Source organism: Oscarella lobularis, chromosome 6, assembly GCF_947507565.1.
Source record: "Oscarella lobularis chromosome 6, ooOscLobu1.1, whole genome shotgun sequence".
Classification (NCBI taxonomy): Eukaryota; Metazoa; Porifera; class Homoscleromorpha; order Homosclerophorida; family Oscarellidae; genus Oscarella; species Oscarella lobularis.
The window spans coordinates 3,083,903-3,103,211 of NC_089180.1; the positions used below are offsets into that span (position 1 = coordinate 3,083,903).

The 19,309-nt window shown below is 46.4% G+C and overlaps 1 protein-coding gene, 4 long non-coding RNA genes and 1 pseudogene across 7 annotated transcripts; 5 read left to right on the plus strand and 1 right to left on the minus strand.

Moving 5' to 3' along the window:
• Nucleotides 1-3,047: 3,047 nt before the first annotated feature.
• On the minus strand, nt 3,048-4,867 carry LOC136187889 (uncharacterized). Its single transcript, XR_010670022.1, has 3 exons — nt 4,044-4,867; nt 3,485-3,978; nt 3,048-3,424 (listed from the first exon to the last, which is right to left on the minus strand). It is a non-coding gene; the product is annotated as an uncharacterized lncRNA (long non-coding RNA).
• Nucleotides 4,868-5,165: 298 nt separating this feature from the next.
• LOC136188544 (uncharacterized) lies at nt 5,166-7,303 on the plus strand. 3 transcript variants are annotated; one of them, XR_010670235.1, is made up of 9 exons: nt 5,166-5,288; nt 5,349-5,435; nt 5,496-5,994; nt 6,046-6,191; nt 6,256-6,430; nt 6,595-6,631; nt 6,712-6,824; nt 6,878-6,972; nt 7,280-7,303. It is a non-coding gene; the product is annotated as an uncharacterized lncRNA (long non-coding RNA). The 3 variants fall into 3 exon arrangements; XR_010670234.1 differs by lacking the exon at nt 7,280-7,303 and adding an exon at nt 7,037-7,093; XR_010670233.1 differs by lacking the exons at nt 6,712-6,824; nt 6,878-6,972; nt 7,280-7,303 and having other exon boundaries at nt 6,595-6,681.
• Nucleotides 7,304-8,756: 1,453 nt separating this feature from the next.
• On the plus strand, nt 8,757-11,695 carry LOC136187988 (uncharacterized). Its single transcript, XM_065975692.1, has 2 exons — nt 8,757-9,034; nt 9,095-11,695. The coding sequence occupies exon 2, from the start codon at nt 9,806-9,808 to the stop codon at nt 11,591-11,593; it is 1,788 nt and encodes a 595-aa protein (XP_065831764.1). The 5' UTR covers nt 8,757-9,034; nt 9,095-9,805; the 3' UTR covers nt 11,594-11,695.
• A 3,449-nt stretch (nt 11,696-15,144) lies between these two features.
• On the plus strand, nt 15,145-15,423 carry LOC136188230 (uncharacterized). The gene is made up of 3 exons (XR_010670169.1): nt 15,145-15,224; nt 15,279-15,300; nt 15,353-15,423. It is a non-coding gene; the product is annotated as an uncharacterized lncRNA (long non-coding RNA).
• Nucleotides 15,424-15,718: 295 nt separating this feature from the next.
• On the plus strand, nt 15,719-16,097 carry LOC136188126 (uncharacterized). The gene is made up of 3 exons (XR_010670131.1): nt 15,719-15,834; nt 15,884-15,959; nt 16,009-16,097. It is a non-coding gene; the product is annotated as an uncharacterized lncRNA (long non-coding RNA).
• An 866-nt stretch (nt 16,098-16,963) lies between these two features.
• On the plus strand, nt 16,964-18,628 carry LOC136188198 (serine/threonine-protein kinase PLK1-like; annotated as a pseudogene).
• Nucleotides 18,629-19,309: the final 681 nt, after the last annotated feature.

Below are 19,309 nucleotides of genomic sequence, written 5' to 3' on the forward strand. Positions count from 1 at the left end.
TACTCGCCTTATCTGAAACTAAACTGGATGCTTCTGTTGTTTCCAATAATGTTTCTGTCCCTGGCTACACTTTTCATCGGTCAGATCGAACTCGACATGGTGGTGGTGTAGGTATCTACATCTCGGATTCGCTTAACTGCTCTGTTATGATTCGTCCTGAATTTGTTCAACTCTCCTCAAGTCTATCTTCATTGGAAGTGACTTTGGTTGAGTTGCGCTTTCCTTCTTCCAAAAGGAGCTGTATTGTCGGATCTCTGTACCGACCCCCAAGCTCTTCTTCTGTTTTATTTCTCAAAGACCTGATGTTACTTGTTGATACCATCTACACTTACTCGGATGATCTCTTATTAATGGGGGATCTTAACTTTGACTTTCTCAAGTCTCTGGATTCTTCTATCTCTGACTCATTTGCTTTATTGCGACTTCAAAATCTTGTTACTCTTCCAACGCGGGTAACTGCAACATCAGCCTCTCTTTTGGATGTTGTTCTATCTTCTATTCCTGAGCGATTCTCGAAGGCGATTTCGTTGGATTCTCGCGGTTTGAGTGATCATCATTTGGTTGGATGTGCACGAATTTTATCTTCACCTACCTCTACAAGATCTGCTTGGCGATTTTTTCGTCCGATGCCAGAGGAGAAACTTCCTGTTTTTGATGCCTCTCTGCGATGTGCCCCTTGGTCAGTGGTCAATGCTTTCGAAAATGTTAATGACATGTGGGACACATGGAAAGCAATTTTTATGGCTGTTGTTGATGATGTCTTCCCCATCAAGCGTTTTCGAAGTAGGAGAAAAGCTTCTCTACCCTGGTTGAATGAAGACATTTTGGTCCTGATTCGAAAGCGTTGCTTTTTACGTCGTGCGTCAACCTCTAAACGGCGGTCTGTTGAAGAGCGACTTTTTTATCAATCTGAGTATCGTCGTTGACATCGTAACAAGGTGATATATCTTCTTCGAGCAGCGAAGTCTGAATATTTCCAAAAGAAACTTGATTCTCTTCGCTCACAGCCGTACCGCTTTTGGAAAGTTATTAATGATCTAACTGGTCGTGGTCGAATAAGATCCTCTCCGTGTCTCTCGGCTGAAGCGCTGAATCAGCAGTTTTGTTCGATTGTTGGCTCTACTGTAATTTCAAATGTCAACACTTCTTCTGATGCTACTTGTGACTTTAGTTCTTCCCATCTGCCTTATGCGCCAATTTCAGACTTCCTTCTTGTATCAGAGTTAGATGTTTTTTATCAGCTTTGTCATCTTGATTCGAGAAAAGCGTGTGGTCCTGACGGTATAGAAGCGAGGTTCCTTAAGGCGGGTGCTGCAGAAATTTCTGCCTCACTTGCTTCCATCTTCAATGCCTCTCTCTCTAGTGGAATTGTCCCTTCTGATTGGAAATGTGCGAAAGTGACTCCTGTTTTTAAATCTGGAGACAGAAGTGATCCCTCGAATTATCGACCTATCTCTCTACTTTCGTCCATCTCAAAGATTTTGGAGCATTTTGTTTTTACTCGGCTGAACTTGTTTTTTGAGGTATTATCCCGGAATTTCAATATGGTTTCCGGAGTGGAAGATCTACGCAGGATGCTACCTCTGTGCTTGCTGACACGCTATTGGAAGCAAAAGATAACAAGCTCTGCTCAGGCGCTGTCTTTCTAGACGTTAGGAAGGCATTTGATACAGTTGACCATGCCCGCCTTCTCTCTAAATTGTGGAATTGTGGAGTTAATGGAAATGTTCATCTTTGGTTATCCAACTACCTTTCAGACCGCAGTCAGTTTGTTCAAGTTGGTGAAGATGCTTCTGATTGTTGTCGATGTCTCCGCGGTGTTCCACAGGGATCGAAGCTAGGCCCACTGCTATACAACTTCTATACGAGTGACTTACCATCTTCAAATTTGACTTCCTCCATTATACTCTACGCTGATGATGTATGTCTCATGACGAGTCATACTTCTTACAGTGGTGTTGTCAAGTCTTTACAGCATGACGTCTCTCTTCTTTCTTCATGGTACGATCGTAACTTGATGAAGTTGAATGGAAAGAAGACACAACTGATGCTGTTTCGAAAATTTCGTGACTCTACGGATCTCTCTAACTTTTCCATCTCTGTTGATGGGTCTACTGTGAGCCCGACTAATTCGGCTCGCTATCTCGGTGTTATTACACCGCCTGCCGGAATATATACACCGCCTGCCGGAATATCTACACCGCTTGCCGGCGGAGTACGTACACGCCTGCCGGAATATATACACCGCTTGCCGGCGGAGTACGTACACGCCTGCCGGTATATATACCGCCTGCCGGAATACATACACCGCCTGCCGGAATATATACACCGCCTGCCGGAATATATACACCGCTTGCCGGCGGAGTACGTACACGCCTGCAAGAATATATACACAGCCTGCCGGCGGAGTACGTACACCGCCTGCCGGAATATATACACCGCCTGCCGGCGGAGTACGTACACCGCCTGCCGGAATATATACACCGCCTGCCGGAATATATACACCGCCTGCCGGAATATATACACCGCATGCCGGCGGAGTACGTACACCGCTTGCCGGAATACATACACCGCCTGCCGGAATATATACACCGCTTGCCGGCGGAGTACGTACACGCCTGCCGGTATATATACCACAGCCTTCCGGCGGAGTACGTACACTGCCTTCCGGAATATATACACCGCTTTCCGGAATATACATGTATGCACCGCCTGCTGGCGGAGTACGTACACCGCCTGCCGGAATATATACACCGCCTGCCGGCGGAATACGTACACGCCTGCCGGAATATACATGTATACACCGCCTTCCGGAATATATGCACCGCCTGCTGGCGGAGTACGTACACCGCCTGCCGGCGGAGTACGTACACGCCTGCCGGAATATATACACGTGTTTTAGGTCTGGGGTCCTGAGCATGACCCCTTGATCAAAAACTGCTCCGCCGGGGTCCTGGGCAAGACCCCGTCATCAAAAACTGCCTTTGCATGAGAGGAGAGCATGTGTAAGTTTTATAGATTTATTTAATTAAATATCTGTTCCTCCCCTTTTGTCTACGAGCAGTTTTTGATTCGCGGGGTCATGCTCAGGACCCCGAAGCAGTTTTTGATATCTGATACGGGGTCATGCTCAGGACCCCGTAGTGAGCAGTTTTTTTTATGACTGGGTCATGCCCAGGACCCCAACTCCTAAGAAAAAAGTTTTTAAAACCTATGTACAAAAGTATACATATGCTTACCTAGTTGTTGTTGAGCTGCAATTCACATAAAATGACCCACGTGCGCTAAGGTACCATGCACTATAAAAAGAATGCTGAAAAGTTTCCGTTTCGCGAAGAAGTTCCGTCGATGAGGCAAGAGAATGACCTATGCTACTCCGGGCCGCTAAATTACCAGTCGTCTCCTTCTCGATCCACAACAAAACCTTAGGAGAAGAAGAAGAAGACCAATATAGATTGGCACCGAGAACTTTCTCGATTCTCACCTGCTGCACTTCCTCTTCAAAATCCTTCACGCCCACCAGCTGCTTCATCTTCAACGCCCACTCGCCTTCCGCCGCATCGCGTACGCGCTGATAGCGCATCATCAACTGCTCGACGGCTTGAACGCTGGCAACGCGCTCCTGACGACGCAGCTCGTCGACGATTTTTCCCAGGCGATCGTTCAGCGTCGTGATAAAACACCGTCGACATTTGGAGTCGACTCGTTCGCTCGGCCATCGCCGCGGAGACGTTCGTCCACGCGTTTTCCAAGCGTTGGTGTCGTTCGATGCACGGTCCCCCCAACTTCCGTTGGGAGAGCGCAGCGCTCGCGAAGAATTTGCGCCGTGTCGATCAGTTGGAGACCGCTTTCGTGCGTCGCCGAGACGAAGTCGCCGTGCTCTTGTTGGAGATCGTGCGCCGCTTGTTCGCCGCACTTGTCGATGTCTGATTGGCTCGCGAGAACGAGATCAGATGCCTTCAAAAGCCAGTCGATGATCTTGAAGAGAGAAGAGAAACACAAGAATAACACCGGAAGTATTGGCCTAAAGATTACTACTGTACCTTATCTGTGTCTTGTTCGCAGCTTCCCAACTGGAGAAAACGTTCCAATTTATTCTGCTTTCCCTTCACCATAGCCCTGCACTGATCTCTCTTATCGACCAACTGACCCGTGACGGACATAAAATGCTTTGTCGTCTGCCGAAAGAGATCGTTGCATGCTTCCCTCGCTCATCTCTTGACTCTGTAGCAAATCCATGAGACCTTCGCTTATGCCGTGCATGTGATCCAACATATCGTCGACTTCCTCCAATCTGAATCGTCCCAATAAATGTTCGGCGGCTTCGTCGTCGTCGCAGCCGTCCATGAGTTCGTCCAAGCGAGTCTCAATCTAAAAAATAATATTTATTAGTGTAGCTTCCGTTGTTATTGTGACAAGCGTGACTGCATCCGCCGTTCTGGACGGCACATTCATCGAGTCGTATCCATGGGATCGAAGAAATATCCGGTGTGGCAACCGCATAAATAACGGCCATACGTATTCGTACACGTCTGATCGCAACCCCCGCGATTCGGCTCCATGCATTCGTCTCGATCGACGCAACGCGAAGCGTCGTTCGGATCCGGTTCGAATCCTTCGCGACAACGACACGCGTGACAGTCGTGTTCGCGGAAACCGTTCATGACGCCGCATTCGTTGACGTCCGTGCAATTGTTTCCGGAGCCGGTGAATCCGGACGAACAGGCGCAAATAAAACCGCCGATTTCGTTGATGCAAATTTGCTGGCAGCCGCCGTTCGTCACGTCGCATTCATTGACGTCAATACATCGTTTATCATCAGTCGGATCCACGTGGAAACCGGGACGGCAACCGCATGCAAATCCCGCCGTATTGATTGCAATTCGATTGATTTGTCAGGCATTCGTTGACGTCGTCGCACTGGTACCAGCCCAAGTTCTCAGCTGGGTCTTATCAATGCCAGTCAGGCCATTATACAGCCGTGTGGCAAGATGATTTCCGCTTCGAAAGCTGCTGTTGCGACCGTCGGAGATGAAGCTACTGCATTGCAATTGTCTAATTTTGCTAAGCAGACGGCCACGTGTTTGGCTGACTTGAGAACGGCTGCTGCCACAGTAAGGGCGATATTATTGATTATTGATTATTTATTTGTTCTTTAGGTGGCTGAAGCATGCGGTTCTTTGGAAGTTGAAAGTGCTATTGATGTTGTGAGACAGTTGGAGGCCGATCTCGTTTCCGTGCAGAAGACGGCCGCTTCCGGGAAATTGCTTCCTTTGCCAGTAGAAACGGTGAGACAATAAATGATATCTAGGGCCATATATAGAGAGAGTTACTTGTCTATTTTTTAGGCGGAGTCATGTGCCCTGGAATTGGGTGGTGCTACATCGAAAACAGTTGGTGCTTCAATGGCTCAGGTACTGACAGCTGCAGCTCAGGTTAGTACTGGTACACGTCATAACCTAATATATATTCCACTCTAATAATCTTCGTATTAGGGAAGAGTTTAGGGAAGTTGTATACTGGCGGCACGTGACACGGCCAATGCTCTCAAAGTTCTTAGCGGTTCTTTTCGTGCCGCGACAACCGATGATCGCAGTGCCCAAGAGGGGATCGTTGCCACGGCAATTCAAGTCATGCTTCATTCGCGTCATCTCATTGACGAAGCGCAAAGAAAGCGATTGCTTCGCCACGGAACCCGGAAAATCAATCTCGTCTCGCTCAAGCGGCCAAAGCCGTTTCCCAGGCATTGAATCGAGTCATCAATTGTCTTCCCAGACAACGAGACGTCGATGCGGCGATCAAAGAAATCGCCTCCGCTAGCGTTGCCCTGGCGACGGGGCAATATCCGCCGGCGGGCGATATGTCGTTTCAAGACGTTCAAACGTCGTTGAGCGTCAGCGCGGCGGCGTTGAACGTCAGCGCGAGCGAATTGGTTGCGCGGGACGCACATGCAATTGGCGCAAGCGTCGCAGAAATTCGCCGGAACTATCGAAGGTAAGGGGGAGAGAGACTGATAGAGTGAGGGGAAACGATGGGGGTTTCTAGGAAAAGGCTGCGCGGAATGAAATCGTTGGCTTTTTGAAATCCGTCTCTATGTGATTGTCGTCGAGTAAATTGCTACTTGTCGCCAAAGCGCTCTCAGCTGATCCCAAAGCGCCAAACGTGAAAAACAATTTGGCTGCGGCGGCGAGGTAAAGGGGCCAAACGCGAAAGGGGCTGGGGTCTTCGTAAATTTGTTTTTGTTTTCTTTGTCAGAGGTGTAACAGATGCTATCAATGCGCTCGTGACTGTGTGCACGGCCGCTGCGTCCGGACAACGCGAATGCGACAATGCGCTTAGAAAGATGCAGACATTGACGGGCGCAATGTTGCAACCGGTCAACGATAGCACGTACTTTGCGTGCGTCGACTCGGTCGTCGAAAATTCGAAGGTCAGTGCAGATTCTATCCCGATTCACACTAGCAACTTCCAAATATGGTCCGGGGGGTGACTGATGTCACAAAGGCAGAGCAACCAATCACAGGATACGTTGCATTGCTAATTTGCTAGTGTGAATGAGCCCTTCTAAATGGAGCCAGGAGACGTGTTTTCTAGATCTTGGGCGAAGCGATGGGCGATGGGCGATGTTATGGTATTAATTGACTAATTAATGACTCTTCAAGATTGAATAGTATTATATGTAATTACTTATTCTTTTTCTTTCGTTTGTAGGGCTCACTCAGGGGTTCTATCAGATACGTGTACCATAGTTGTATCGATTATGCAGGGGCTTTGGTTTTTGTGTGTTGTATAGGGGGGGGAGATCGAACAGGAAGTGGCACGTGGTATAGATTTATTTTTAGCTTTTGGAATTATTTCTAATTACTTTTGTTTTTAGGGGAGCTTAATTGGAAGGAAGAGGAGAGGAATAGATGAAGCAAAGAGGAAGGAAGGAAGGAGGATTGAGGAGGAGGAGGGAGGAACAAGCGAAGGGTATGTAGTATGAGATATAGATTTGTTTTAGCTTTTGGAATTATTTCTAATTATTTCTATTTAGAGGAGCGAAGAGGAAGGAAGAGGGATCGAGGAAGAGGAGGGAGGAACAAGCAAAGGGTATGTAGTATGAGATATAGATTTATTATTTCTAATTATTTCTATTTAGTGGAGCTTAATTGGAAGGAAGAGGAGAGGGATAGCAGGCGGGAAGAGGAAGGAAGAAGGATCAAGGAGGAAAGGGTATGTAGTAGGAGACATAGATTTATTTTAGCTTTTGGAATTATTTCTAATTATTTCTATTTAGGGGAGCTTAATTGGAAGGAAGAGGGGAAGGATAGGAGGTGCGAAGAGGAAGGAAGAGGGATAGAGGAGAAGGAGGAGGGACAAGGGAAGGATATGTAATCTAAGGTATAGGTTTATTCTTTGCCTGTCACTTATTTCTAATTTCTGTTATCCAGGGATACTCGGCTGGAGGGGGTGGGGTACTGGGTGGGAGGGCCTAAGCCACAGGGTAGGCGTAAGGATAGAATTGAGGGTAGGATTAGGATTAGGATTAGGGGTAGGATTAGGATTAAGGTTAGAGGTAGGGACAGGGTGGTTAGGGTGGTTAGGGGTAGGATTAGGATTAGGCTCGAATAGTATTGTTCATGGCGATTTGCATCTTCGAAACGTGCTTGTGCACACCTCTGATCACACCCCATTTCTCGTCAATTTTGAATATTACCTGAGTCATATTACAAACGTTATCACGTTGCAGAGGAATGTGAAGACGTCGAATTTCTTGTTCGAGGACTGATATATTCCGGAACTATGGTACACATAAGAGCTTCAAACAATTGATTAATTAATTAATTAATCAATCAATTAATTTCTTATATGATATTTACAAGTGCAAAGATGTGAAAATTGACATTGGAAGTGGAATAGTCATTTCAGTCGTCTCCTTCGAAACGAGCAGAAATCATTGGCAGTCCTGGATGCAAAAAAACCCATTAATTAAGGAACCTTAACGCAAAATGGCAGAACGGAATCAATGACGAAAATCGACGATCCTTCTTTCATTTCTACGGATAAAACGCAACCGCCTCGTCGACCGTAGAGTCGACTGGATTTGACACGAGTACATAGCCATCATGAGTCGCAACGGCTGAGCGAGAAAAGCGCGAGGACAGGTGTCTTTCATCGCCGATATCAGCTGACCAGACAAAGGGCCAAAAGAATCCGCAACGGGAGAGGCGAACGCTACTGATGTGGATTCCGCATCGCACATAACGGAAAATATGCGTCTCCCCCTTCAGATCGTTCATCCGAAGACGGAAGAACAGCGCAGTCGGCTCATGGACGTCGTCAAAACGATATTTCTCTTTCGCACGCTCGATTCCGAGCAACTGCAAGAGGTTCTCGACGCCATGTTCGAACGGCGAGTCGTCGCCTACGAACACATCATCTTCGCAAGTGGAGGGAGATGGGCTTTCGAGAACGCGTATGCCATCTAACGAGACATTTAAAATCATAATCTTCTTTCCCTTCGACGTCTAGCAAAAGAAAAAACATATACTGTTGCGTTACGGCAAATGCCGGCGCGTTTGGCGGGTCGAAAGATGCCACGACGGATTCGCACACTTCGTGCCCGCTCCATTTCGGAAGAACCCAAATACTAAGGGGAAAAAACGCTACTCGCATGGGTCGTTAGGCTGCTAATGGAGGGGGGGGGGGGGGGGGCCTCTTACCCAGACCCTTTCTCGGTCCCGGATGCTCCGCAACCGTCTGGTACTGTACCTCCCCTTTCACACCTCAAACCCCTCCTACTATGACGTAGGGGAACCGTTGCTCTACACGCCGCAATCGGCGTTCTTTCAGTAATAGATCGACGTTTTACTCTTCTACGTACGTCTCTGCACCCATTCGAAGCGACTGTTCGCAAACGAGCTCCCCAATAGGGACCCATTCTTATCCGGGCTTCTACGTGCTTCCTCAACGATTCAATGGCGGATTCCATTCTGCGAGAGCGGTCAAGGACCGTGCGTTCTTCTTCTTTTCACGACAAATGCACCAAATGGTACTTGGGGGGTGTTAGTTTATCGACGTGGAGCAGTTCTAACCCCTTTCGCTTATTCAGGCTTCGCTCTACTTGCGTTCTTTCTGTCGATTCGCGTGTTACTATAAGCGTCCTGCTCCTTCTTGCAAATTCTTTCGTGATGAGTGAACGTGCAGCAATGCTTTCACACATTGAACTAGGATATCTTGTTGCCGATGCCTTTGGCGATCAAGTGTCTCGAATAAGAGCTAAACGAAAACGAGAACTAGATGCCAGTGGTAAGCAATGTGAGTATCAGTACCAAGGGCTGTCGCTCAGAGAGCCTGCAGCGCCTGGCCATGTATACAAGTATCGTTGTCGATCTTGGAGAACCTCCAACACCAGCTTTCCAGTTTATATTCCCAAGTCAAAGAGGAAAGACAGGCGAAAGAAGCACTAAGCGTTAAGCTTGGCTTTGCTTCGACATCTTATGAAGTTGCGAGGACAAGAGATGCGTGTGCTGTTGAAGCTGAAGTCAGTCAGCTAGTGGCTCAGCAAGTGGCTCTTGAAAGAAGCAGAACGCTGTCTTCTATTCGTGAAATATGCGACGCGGAGCTGGACAAACTGGGCCAGAGCACCGGCTGTTTCAAATTGACTGCTGACGTTGCTGATTCCTTGACAGGTTTCAGCATATCAGAAATACAGTCCTGCTGCAAAACAGTCGCGCCTCTTCTGACACACATTCTTTCCATCGGTGATAGTGAGCCTAATCGTGGCTCTGTAGTTGTGCGCGAACTTCGATGCGTGACTTTAATGTCTGTGCTGGCAAAGCAGAAGGGAATGCGGCTGCTTATGTTTCAGCTACTGCTCAGCTTGATGTGCTTTGCAAGGGCCGTATCGAGGCCTGTTCTGGACACTCTGAATCGTGTTGGGATCTGCATGAGTTATCAACGAACTTTAGATTGGCTGAAGGAAATCGCCAAGAAAACTACAACCGAGCACCAATTGGAAAAAGGCCAATGGTTACTAGTTTATGACAATGTGAATTTTCAGAAGAAAATTCGACATGAACGTTTGGGAAGGAAAGGAGAATCATGGAACTTTACGAGTCGTCTGGCTGTAAAGATTGATCGTCTGCCTCCAGCTGATTTGGTAGCCAAGGGAAATAAGCCACAGTGCTCGCGATCTTCTCTATTACCGGAATCAATACTGCCATCCGACGAGGACGAGGATGCGTTTTTCAGAAGATGCATTGGCGAAATAAAAATTGTTATGGTAAAGTATTTCGAAGGACTTTTGCATCAGGTTGCGGACAGTCGCAGTCACCAGTCGTCGCAGAAAAGCACAATTCTTCCACTATCACTAATGCAGACTGACGAGAGTGTTATCGACAATAATATTGACATTCTTCTGAACTCTGCCAAAATTCTGTCATGGACAGGGTCTGAGGATCACTGCGTTGTTGGTGATCAAGCCACATGCACTACAATTAGAGGTGCAAAAAGACGGCGCATTGACGATTGCAATTGCTTGCAACGGCTGGAGTGGGTTAATGAAAGCCCGGGAGACTTCCACTTCTTATGGGAGTGCCTTCGTGTCATATTTCTTTCGCATTGGGGCTCAGTTGATGACAAAGGTTCTTTGTGTCAAATGAAACATTTGCTAAACAGAAGTCAAGTCGACAAGGACGCTAAAAGGTTTCAACAGTGTGATGAATTTTTACAGGACGTGCTTGATGCAACACTAGTTTGCGCTCTGACAAGATTTATGGGACTGAGTTCTCCAATCGATGAAATTGAAGTGACAGAGGGGATGCACCTTGCTTTCATGGAAGACGTTGCACAGAGATTTGTCAGTTCGTTTGTTGCTGTGCCCAGAAACGTTGACGATTCAGAGACAGATCACGCATTCAATCGACAACGAAGTTTTGTTCACGCAGCGATCCTGTATCGTGATCTTAGAAACGCTATCCGCTACGAGGATGGACCCACAATAGTATCATTATGGCGTTGGTGGTTAGTGTACTTTGTGGCGACTGGTCGTCACCGATATAGCAGAGAAGCTGCCAACCTACAGGCTAACATAAAAGCCAACTACTCAGAACAAATGGCGTACATTGTGACGCATAACCGTACTGTGAACGTTTCTGGAAAGACGGGGAAGGGCAAAGCCATCGACATGTCCATAGAGCATCATAATCTCATTCTTAAAAATGCTCTGAGAAATTCCGGTTCAAGCGTAACAGAAGAGCATCTGACGACTATCAGTTTAACGTCTCAGTTGCTTCATGATGCAGCAGTGAAGTTCGACAGAGAAGTGGCTCTTTCAAGTACTCAAAGCCATTCAACTTGTGGTAAAAATGACGACATTCAAGCCATGTTCCAGTTCAGCTTCGACGAAAAGTTGTGCGAAAAAATTGAGGGGCGCCAATTGAAGTCGAGAAAGAAATACGAGCCAGCTTTTAGTCAAGGAATGCAAAAGTGCATAGGAAAGCAATGGGTGCGGAAGTATTTGAAAAGTACGGCAAACTTACGCGATATGGATCTCGAAAGAGAGGCGGACGAGACGGATGCCATGAATCTAGACGAATTTTGTGAGTAGCTCGTAATCAAATTTTATTAGAAGAATCGCGTAAGACCACTCGTGAAACAGAATTCTCAGGTGAATACTTCCTAATAATATTGAGTATGTCTGCTGCGTATTTCTTCTGCACCGACAGAGCCAGCAAGTCATCAACTGATGTGATTCCTGAAGCTGCTTTCACTACGTTGTCTACTTGGACTAATGGCATGACGCTATCAAGTCCTCTCAACCGATACCCGCATTCCCCCTGCTGTTTTCGGAAAAGTAAAATGTTTTCCTTGATGTTTGTCTTAGCTTTAGCTGTTATACGACGAGGCTTCTCTTTGACAACTTTGGAGCGCATTCTCCTCTCTTCTCCAGCTGAAACAGGATAGACTACAGGAACGGTTCCCTGAGAACAGATACTGCAACATCGACGGGCTTCTATATCAGGAAGAATTTCATGTGAAGAAAGAATGTTCTTTATCAGAACTTCACGGATGCAAACTTCACCAGAGCAGATAAGTGCCATATCCCGATCAGCCCTTTTCACTTCTGCAGCACTGAACATCAATTCGCACACGCAATTGACTGACGTTATTCTCCCTCCGCGACCAGAGAGTTGACTGAACATCAATCCTTCCACCGGAGGGCCGTACAGGACAACATTTGAAATGTCACCGATGTTCACTCCCATGCCAAAAGCTGAAGTTGCAATAAGAACTCTCATACTTCCAAGTTTGAAAGACTTCTGTTTTAGGCTTTTTGCTTCGCTGCTCATCGAGGCATGGTAGATACCAACCCAGCTCCTCTTCCACTCATTGTCTCCGTGAAGAGTCTCTTGAAGACAGGTGAAAATGTTGAAACACGAATCCTTTGTCAAACAGAAGACCAGCGTTTTTGGTACTGTTTCACGCTCGGTCGCCAAGTAAAGAGCATTTGCCAAATGTCTGAAGTCAATTGGTAAAGACTCCTTTTTGCGAATGGAGTAAAAGATATTCGCTCTGTTCAGAGGCAAGGATATCGTTTTGTAAGGCCACTGTACGCCTACATCCTGGCAGATTTGATTTTCCAAGTGAGGCGGAAGGGTCGCTGAAAGTAGCATTATAGGAATTTTAGGAGCCGTGGCTCGAAGATAAGAAACGTCCTTATACAGAGGACGAAAATCATCTCCCCATACTCGTATGCAATGGCATTCATCAAAGACAAAGAGGCCAACTTTATCTTTGACATTCTTGGAGAGGTATGAACGCCAGAATTTGTCACATAACGACTCTGGCGACGTGAACACTATGAATCAGCGTGTCAGGTAATGGAAGTAAATAGCCATTGGTTGCATACGAAAGGTAAGTTCATTTCGTGAAATTTTATCAACAATTTTTTCATTTTCTTCAGAGCCAATCCTTGATGAGGATAGGCCGTGTTCACGAATTGATTCCATCTAAAGAATGTTTTGGTATGAAGACCGAATGAAAGATCTACTAAACCTGATCTTCCATTAGAGAAATAAGAGGACTAACTAATAAAACCAATTTTTCTAGACACATAGAAGCCAGCAGATAGCACATCGATTTTCCTCCTGATGTGGCCATTTTCACGACGACGTCTCGTCCGTTCAGGACTGCATTTGCGGCTTCAAATTGGCCAGGCCGAAATTCGCTATGGCCAAGCTTATTCAAAGCAACCCTTACATCAGGTCCGTGGTTGCTGCAAGCAACCGGACGAATAGCTAAATTCGTACTAGCCGCCATCGAAGCCCCTAGAAGCCCGTATGTGGAAGGATCCTTATTGGGGAGCTCGTTTGCGAACAGTCGCTTCGAATGGGTGCAGAGACGTACGTAGAAGAGTAAAACGTCGATCTATTACTGAAAGAACGCCGATTGCGGCGTGTAGAGCAACGGTTCCCCTACGTCATAGTAGGAGGGGTTTGAGGTGTGAAAGGGGAGGTACAGTACCAGACCCTTTCTCGCCGGTTGCGGAGCATCCGGGACCGAGAAAGGGTCTGGGTAAGAGGCTAGACTTTCCCTGACCCGTAGTCATGCGTACAACGACGTCTCTGCCAAGAACTGCTGAAGTGATGGCTTCTAGCTGTCCCTGGCGAAATGCAAAGTGATGAAAGACGTTTCTAAGTATGTCGGTGGCCCTCTCGGAAATAGCTTCGGGCTCCAGCATTACCGCACTCGCATTTGAAACCATTATTAACGCACGCACGGACTAACATTGTCACAAAGGCGACAGTTACAGCAGCCCATCCTTGTCACCTAATTACCAAGGCGGTAATCTATACCTTTAAAGCCCAAACGACGCCATTGCCGATACGGGACCGGGCGCCACGTGATCGCCCTCGATAATTTTACGGTGCCGTCGCGTTCCCCCCGTGACCTGCCGGGACCGCGCGGCGATGACGGCGATGCCCCACCGCGAACGGGCGCCGTCGAACAGCCTGCACTAGCCCGTCGCTCGGCTTACGCGCTCTTAGTATGCGTAGCTTCGAGCGTACGCCCGAGAAAGGCCCCGCCGAGAAAGGCCCTCAGTAGGCCTCAAGCGGTCGCACCACAATGGCCTGCGGAGCGTTGGGCGCCGCAGTGAAGCCATTGCCGACAGATTTTGGTGATGTTAAAGGGACGTCGGAAAATCATATCTGTCAAGTTTATTCCGCTTTGAATAAATTGTAACAGACCTGATTAACCAAACCGCCCTTCACACCAGAAAAGGCCTAGGCGTCTTTCGTGTAGCCTCTTCTACAGATCTAGCGAACGCCCCAAAAGAACCTGCGGAGCGTTAGTACGCGGGCGCCGCTATGAAATCATCGCCGTCAAATTCCGGTTATGATTAAAGGACGTCGGAGATTCATAACCGTCAAATTTATTTCGCTGCGAATAAATTATAACAGAAGTGATTGGCCGACGCGCCCTTCGCTGCCTCAATCAATCAAACGCCAGAAAATAGCCTCTAAAGCGGTAGCGGGCGCCTTAGTGGAATCAGTCCCGGCAAAGTCCGGTCATGATTACAGAGCGTAGAAAAATCTTTTTGTGAAATTTATTAGGTTGTAAAGGGACCTCGGAAAACTCTTGTGAATAAATTATTACGTTTAAACTGACGTCGGTAAATCCCGTGTTTCAGATATCGAAACCTTAATTTACGGGTTCGATATTAAAATTATTTGATTTATACACCAGTAACCATACCTTTGGCTCCAGGTATAATAACTTAATTAGCAGTGAAAGATTTGCCAGAAAATGAAAATTCCCTACCCGTGCGAAGCACGGGTACAGCAGCTAGTCTTTTCTATTAGCAGAGTGATCACGTGGATACTCGGGTCGACACGTGGTCTATGACGCAGACGAGTGATCCCAGGCCCTCCGAGCAGTGAGAGCCGCCGCGCCCCCAAACCTCGCGCGCTAAGCCCAACGAATACTCTCGCGAACTGCTCGGAGGGCCTGGCTTGCGAGGCTAGATTTCTCTGTGTTCGTAAGGAATATACACTTGTACGGAAGGTGAGAAACTTCTTATTGACCGATGGTTTATCCACCAAAGTATCAGAGTCCTAAATTTCAGCCTGTTTTCTTGCCTTAGTAGAGTTTGTCAATGCGTCCAATTTACTGTGCGCAAATTATTTAACATATCGCTATTGCTCGGGTGTAGGAACGAGAATCAACTGACGAAAGAGGTATCTAATATCGCTGTTTTGGAAAACACGCTTTTCGATGTGAAACTCTGTTAGCGATACGTCCGTTTTTTGTTAGGTATGAGGCTAAATATTTTGCACTTTGGGTTTATTATATAGTTGTGGTCCAGGTATCGATCTCTTTGAGTGGCCGACGCAAATTTCTTTCGTGCTGCTGCGGCAGGTACGGACTCAATTTCCGTCCTTAACAAGCAGAAAGAGCAAAGGTAACGGAGGAAAAGTCGTCGTATGGCTTCGAGGTGCTAGATTTACTATGCATGTGTCGATGTTTGACCCACAGTAATGCCATGAAGACTCGTTTTGGCTAAAGGCAATACTGGATCGTCATATCCGCACATCAGTTGAGGATCGCCTTCTTCCAAAAAGCCCTAGGAAACAGAGTCAGAGTCCCGTGAATATGTGAAAAGACACTTTAAACTAGTCTAGCGCAGATAAATTTTGATCACGTGACAAAGAAAAATATTTTCTTTAGAGACTGCGCCACCAATGGTGTTGACAATCAGCCGACGCATTGCAAACGCACGCTATTCGATCTGGTTGCTCTTCTGTAACACAATGTGGCACTGTTCAAGTTCAGGCGGATCATTTACAGGTACCTCTTTAATTAGATAATAAGTATTTATTAATTTCTTTTCTTCTAGGCGTGTTATAGTTGTTTGAGAGGTAAGCGCAGTTGTGAGCAAGAATCCGGGAGCGTTGCTGGGGCTGGAGTAGCAAGTACGTACAGTATGAGACACTCTCAGATTAATAATTATTGATTTTTTAGATTCCGATTATTTTCTCTATGTGTCTTCGAAGCAGACAGCGGAAAACGTCGCTTATGCTGGTCATTGTCAACAGGATCTTGCTACACAGATAGGTGAGGGAGGGGGTGTCTTCTAAGGGACCTCTATGTGATTTTTAGACCTGTTTTTGGATTTATTACTAGAGAATGATGGCCCGGTGTTCACCGTGTTGCCATCATGCAGAGCCTCCCATCGCTTACCGTACGCGAGTGCATAACATAGTGTGACGTCATAGTTTTTATGCTGTCACATATTCACGTTGTCATTACAGCCGTTAGCTACTACTAGTACAGCTCAGTCCTACCTACATACTGTAAATACAGTACTTGCATTATCTTTATCATGATCTCATACATCTATGCCGGCAGGGCGGACTTTCAAATACGCATGCTCTGCTAACAATGACTAATGGGCCAATAGCATTCTATTAAGACCCTCCCACAGAAAATGGCCTCGGATAAGGTCAATTCGAACCGGATAATTTTGCAAATCAAAGCCTTACTAAATATTCTTTCATATGAGATCGACGCGTTTTTTTTTCGAGAGGACGTCAATTGAGTACTACGCCTCTGAAATTGAACAACGCGCTCATATAACGATAACAGCTACATATGTTACTGCGTTTACACATATGTACAGTACCACCGTCACAACGTGGCTTAGGATAGGGTCCTCCATCAGGTTTTCACAAATCGAAGCTTTGAAAATACGCTTTGATTTGAGTTTTACCGTATTAGGGGATTTTTAGAGGGCGAGATTGCGTACGTTTCACTTGACTTTCAAAGCCACGATAATGCCATTACCGATTTGCACCTTATCTCAGAGCTACGTTCCAAAATTACCGCATAGCAAGAATAGAAGGGATCTATTTTTCCGTTTATGGAGTCTGGTATTTCAGCTGAGTCCCGGAGCGCGCGCAGACCCCACGTCATTGAACGTCATTGAAAGGACCCGGATGACCCATTGAACGTTCGTCCTCACTCACTCCGAAAACGCTAGCAGAAGACCGATTCAGCACCAAAGATGGACGGCAAAGTGAGTCTCAGCTCTAGCAGAAGTAGCGTAGCGAAGGCGCCAACGATTCACCGCCGTCTCCGCGTGCGCGCCTTCACAGGTCGGTTTCGCGCGCTGCTACGAACTGAAGGACATGACAACGAAGGAAGTATTCGCCGAAAAGATCGTCTCGAAGAGCCGCTCATCGAAACAGCGTCAGAAAGAAGAGGTTCGACGAGCGTATCCTCGCGCGGGGCCTCACTTCGAAACGTTCTTTCGCGTTCTAGATGTCGATGGAGATTGCGGTCCATCGAAGTCTCAATCACGAGAACATCGTCGGCTTTCGCGGCTACTTCGAAGACTCCGAAAACGTTTACGTTCTTCTAAGAGTGAGTTGACCCCGCCCATTTTTTCCTAGTGTAAGTATTTGATTTTCAGTCTTTGATGGAGTTGCATAAGCGACGGCGCGTTCTAACCGAAGCGGAAGCTCGATACTACATGAAACTCGGATGCCAATATTTGCACGGCGTCAAAGTCATACATCGCGATTTGAAACTTGGCAACATATTTCTCGACGGTCGACGGATTGATAGTGAAAATCGGCGATTTTGGACTCGCAGCAAAAATCGACTACGAAGGAGAAAGAAAGAGGTACAACAAATAAATTCATAGAAAAATTTAATTATAGGCATGTGTATATAGGACCTTATGTGGGACTCCAAATTATATTGCCCCGGAGCTATAGTGATTAAGACGGGGCACAGCTGCGAAGTTGATTTGTGGTCTATAGGATGTATAATGTAAGTTACATAGGCAGGGAATGTAATAGTATCCTTATTATCTTTTATTCTAGGTACACTCTCCTCGTTGGAAAGCCCCCCTTTGAGACGAAATCCCTCAAGGAGACCTATTTGCCGCGTATCAAACGAAACGACTATTTTATTCCGCCCAAAGTGTCGCCTGCAGCACAGTCACTCATCGTCCGACTCCTCCGTTTGATCTGTCCTCCGCCGGCTTCGCGCCGACTCGACTTCCGCTCAGCTGTTTGACGATGGCACGAGAAGAAAACGGCTACTTCGACGTCGGGACTGCCACGAAAACCGTTGAGTCTCGTCAATAAAGACGGATGCGGAGCGGCGGCGGGTCATTTGAAGGGTGCGCTGTCTTCGGCGACGACGACGACCGCTGTTTCTGTCAAAGACTCTTCTGTTCTACCGCTTCATCCTACTCCTACAGAGTTTAGTCCTTGTATGAGATTTGGGGAGAGAGGATAGGCGGGGTTCTTAGTTTTTTTTTTTTTTATTTGAGGTACTGAGCCGTCTGATTATTTTCTGAGTGATCTGCTGTGCCAGTTGAGTGACTGCTTGAAGAAAGAGCCGGAGAAGAAGAGCAGCAAGCATTGGGGTATGTATATGTATACGGTATGTAGATCTGTATAGATGTATGTTCGTTTTATATTAGATGAGGCTGAAGATCCGGCATCTCAGCCTATTTATTGGATCAGCAAATGGGTCGACTATTGGGCTCGGCTATCAGCTGTCCGACAATTCGGTCGGCGTCCTATTCAATGACAATACCCGTATTCTTTTGGCGGCAGATGGAGAGTGAGTACAAAGCTAAAGATACAGTTAAGGCTCAAGAGAGATATCTTTAATCTTTAAACGGTTCCCTATACTAGAGAACGTAGTCCCTAATTTTTTCGACGGTTCCCTATATTAGAGAACGTAGTCCCTAATCTTTGATTTTTAGAGGATTCCCTATATTAGAGAACGTAGTCCCTAATCTTTGATTTTTTAGAGGGTTCCCTATATTAGAGAACCTAGTCCCTAATCTTTGATTTTTAGAGGGTTCCCTATACTAGAGAACATTTTCCCTAATCTTTGATTTTTAGAGGGTTCACTATATTGGAGAACGTAGTCCCTAATCTTTGATTTTTAGAATTTTCGCTATATTAGAGAACGTAGTCCCTAATCTTTGATTTTAAGAGGGTTCTCTATATTAGAGGACGTAGTCCCTAATCTTTAATCTTTAGACGGTTCCCTATATTAGAGAACGTAGTCCCTAATCTTTCATTTTTAGAGGGTTCCCTATATTAGATAACGTAGTCCCTAATCTTTGATTTCTGGAGGGTTCCCTATATTAGAGAACGTAGTCCCTAATCTTTGATTTTTAGAGGGTTCCCTATATTAGAGAACGTAGTCCCTAATCTTTGATTTTTAGAGTGTTCCCTATACTAGAGAACGTTGTCCCTAATCTTTGATTTTTAGATGGTTCACTATATTAGAGAAC

Excerpts from the sequence above, each read along its gene's own strand:
- LOC136187988 (XM_065975692.1), top strand. The coding sequence starts at position 9,806 with ATGTCTGTGCTGGCAAAGCAGAAGGGAATGCGGCTGCTTATGTTTCAG.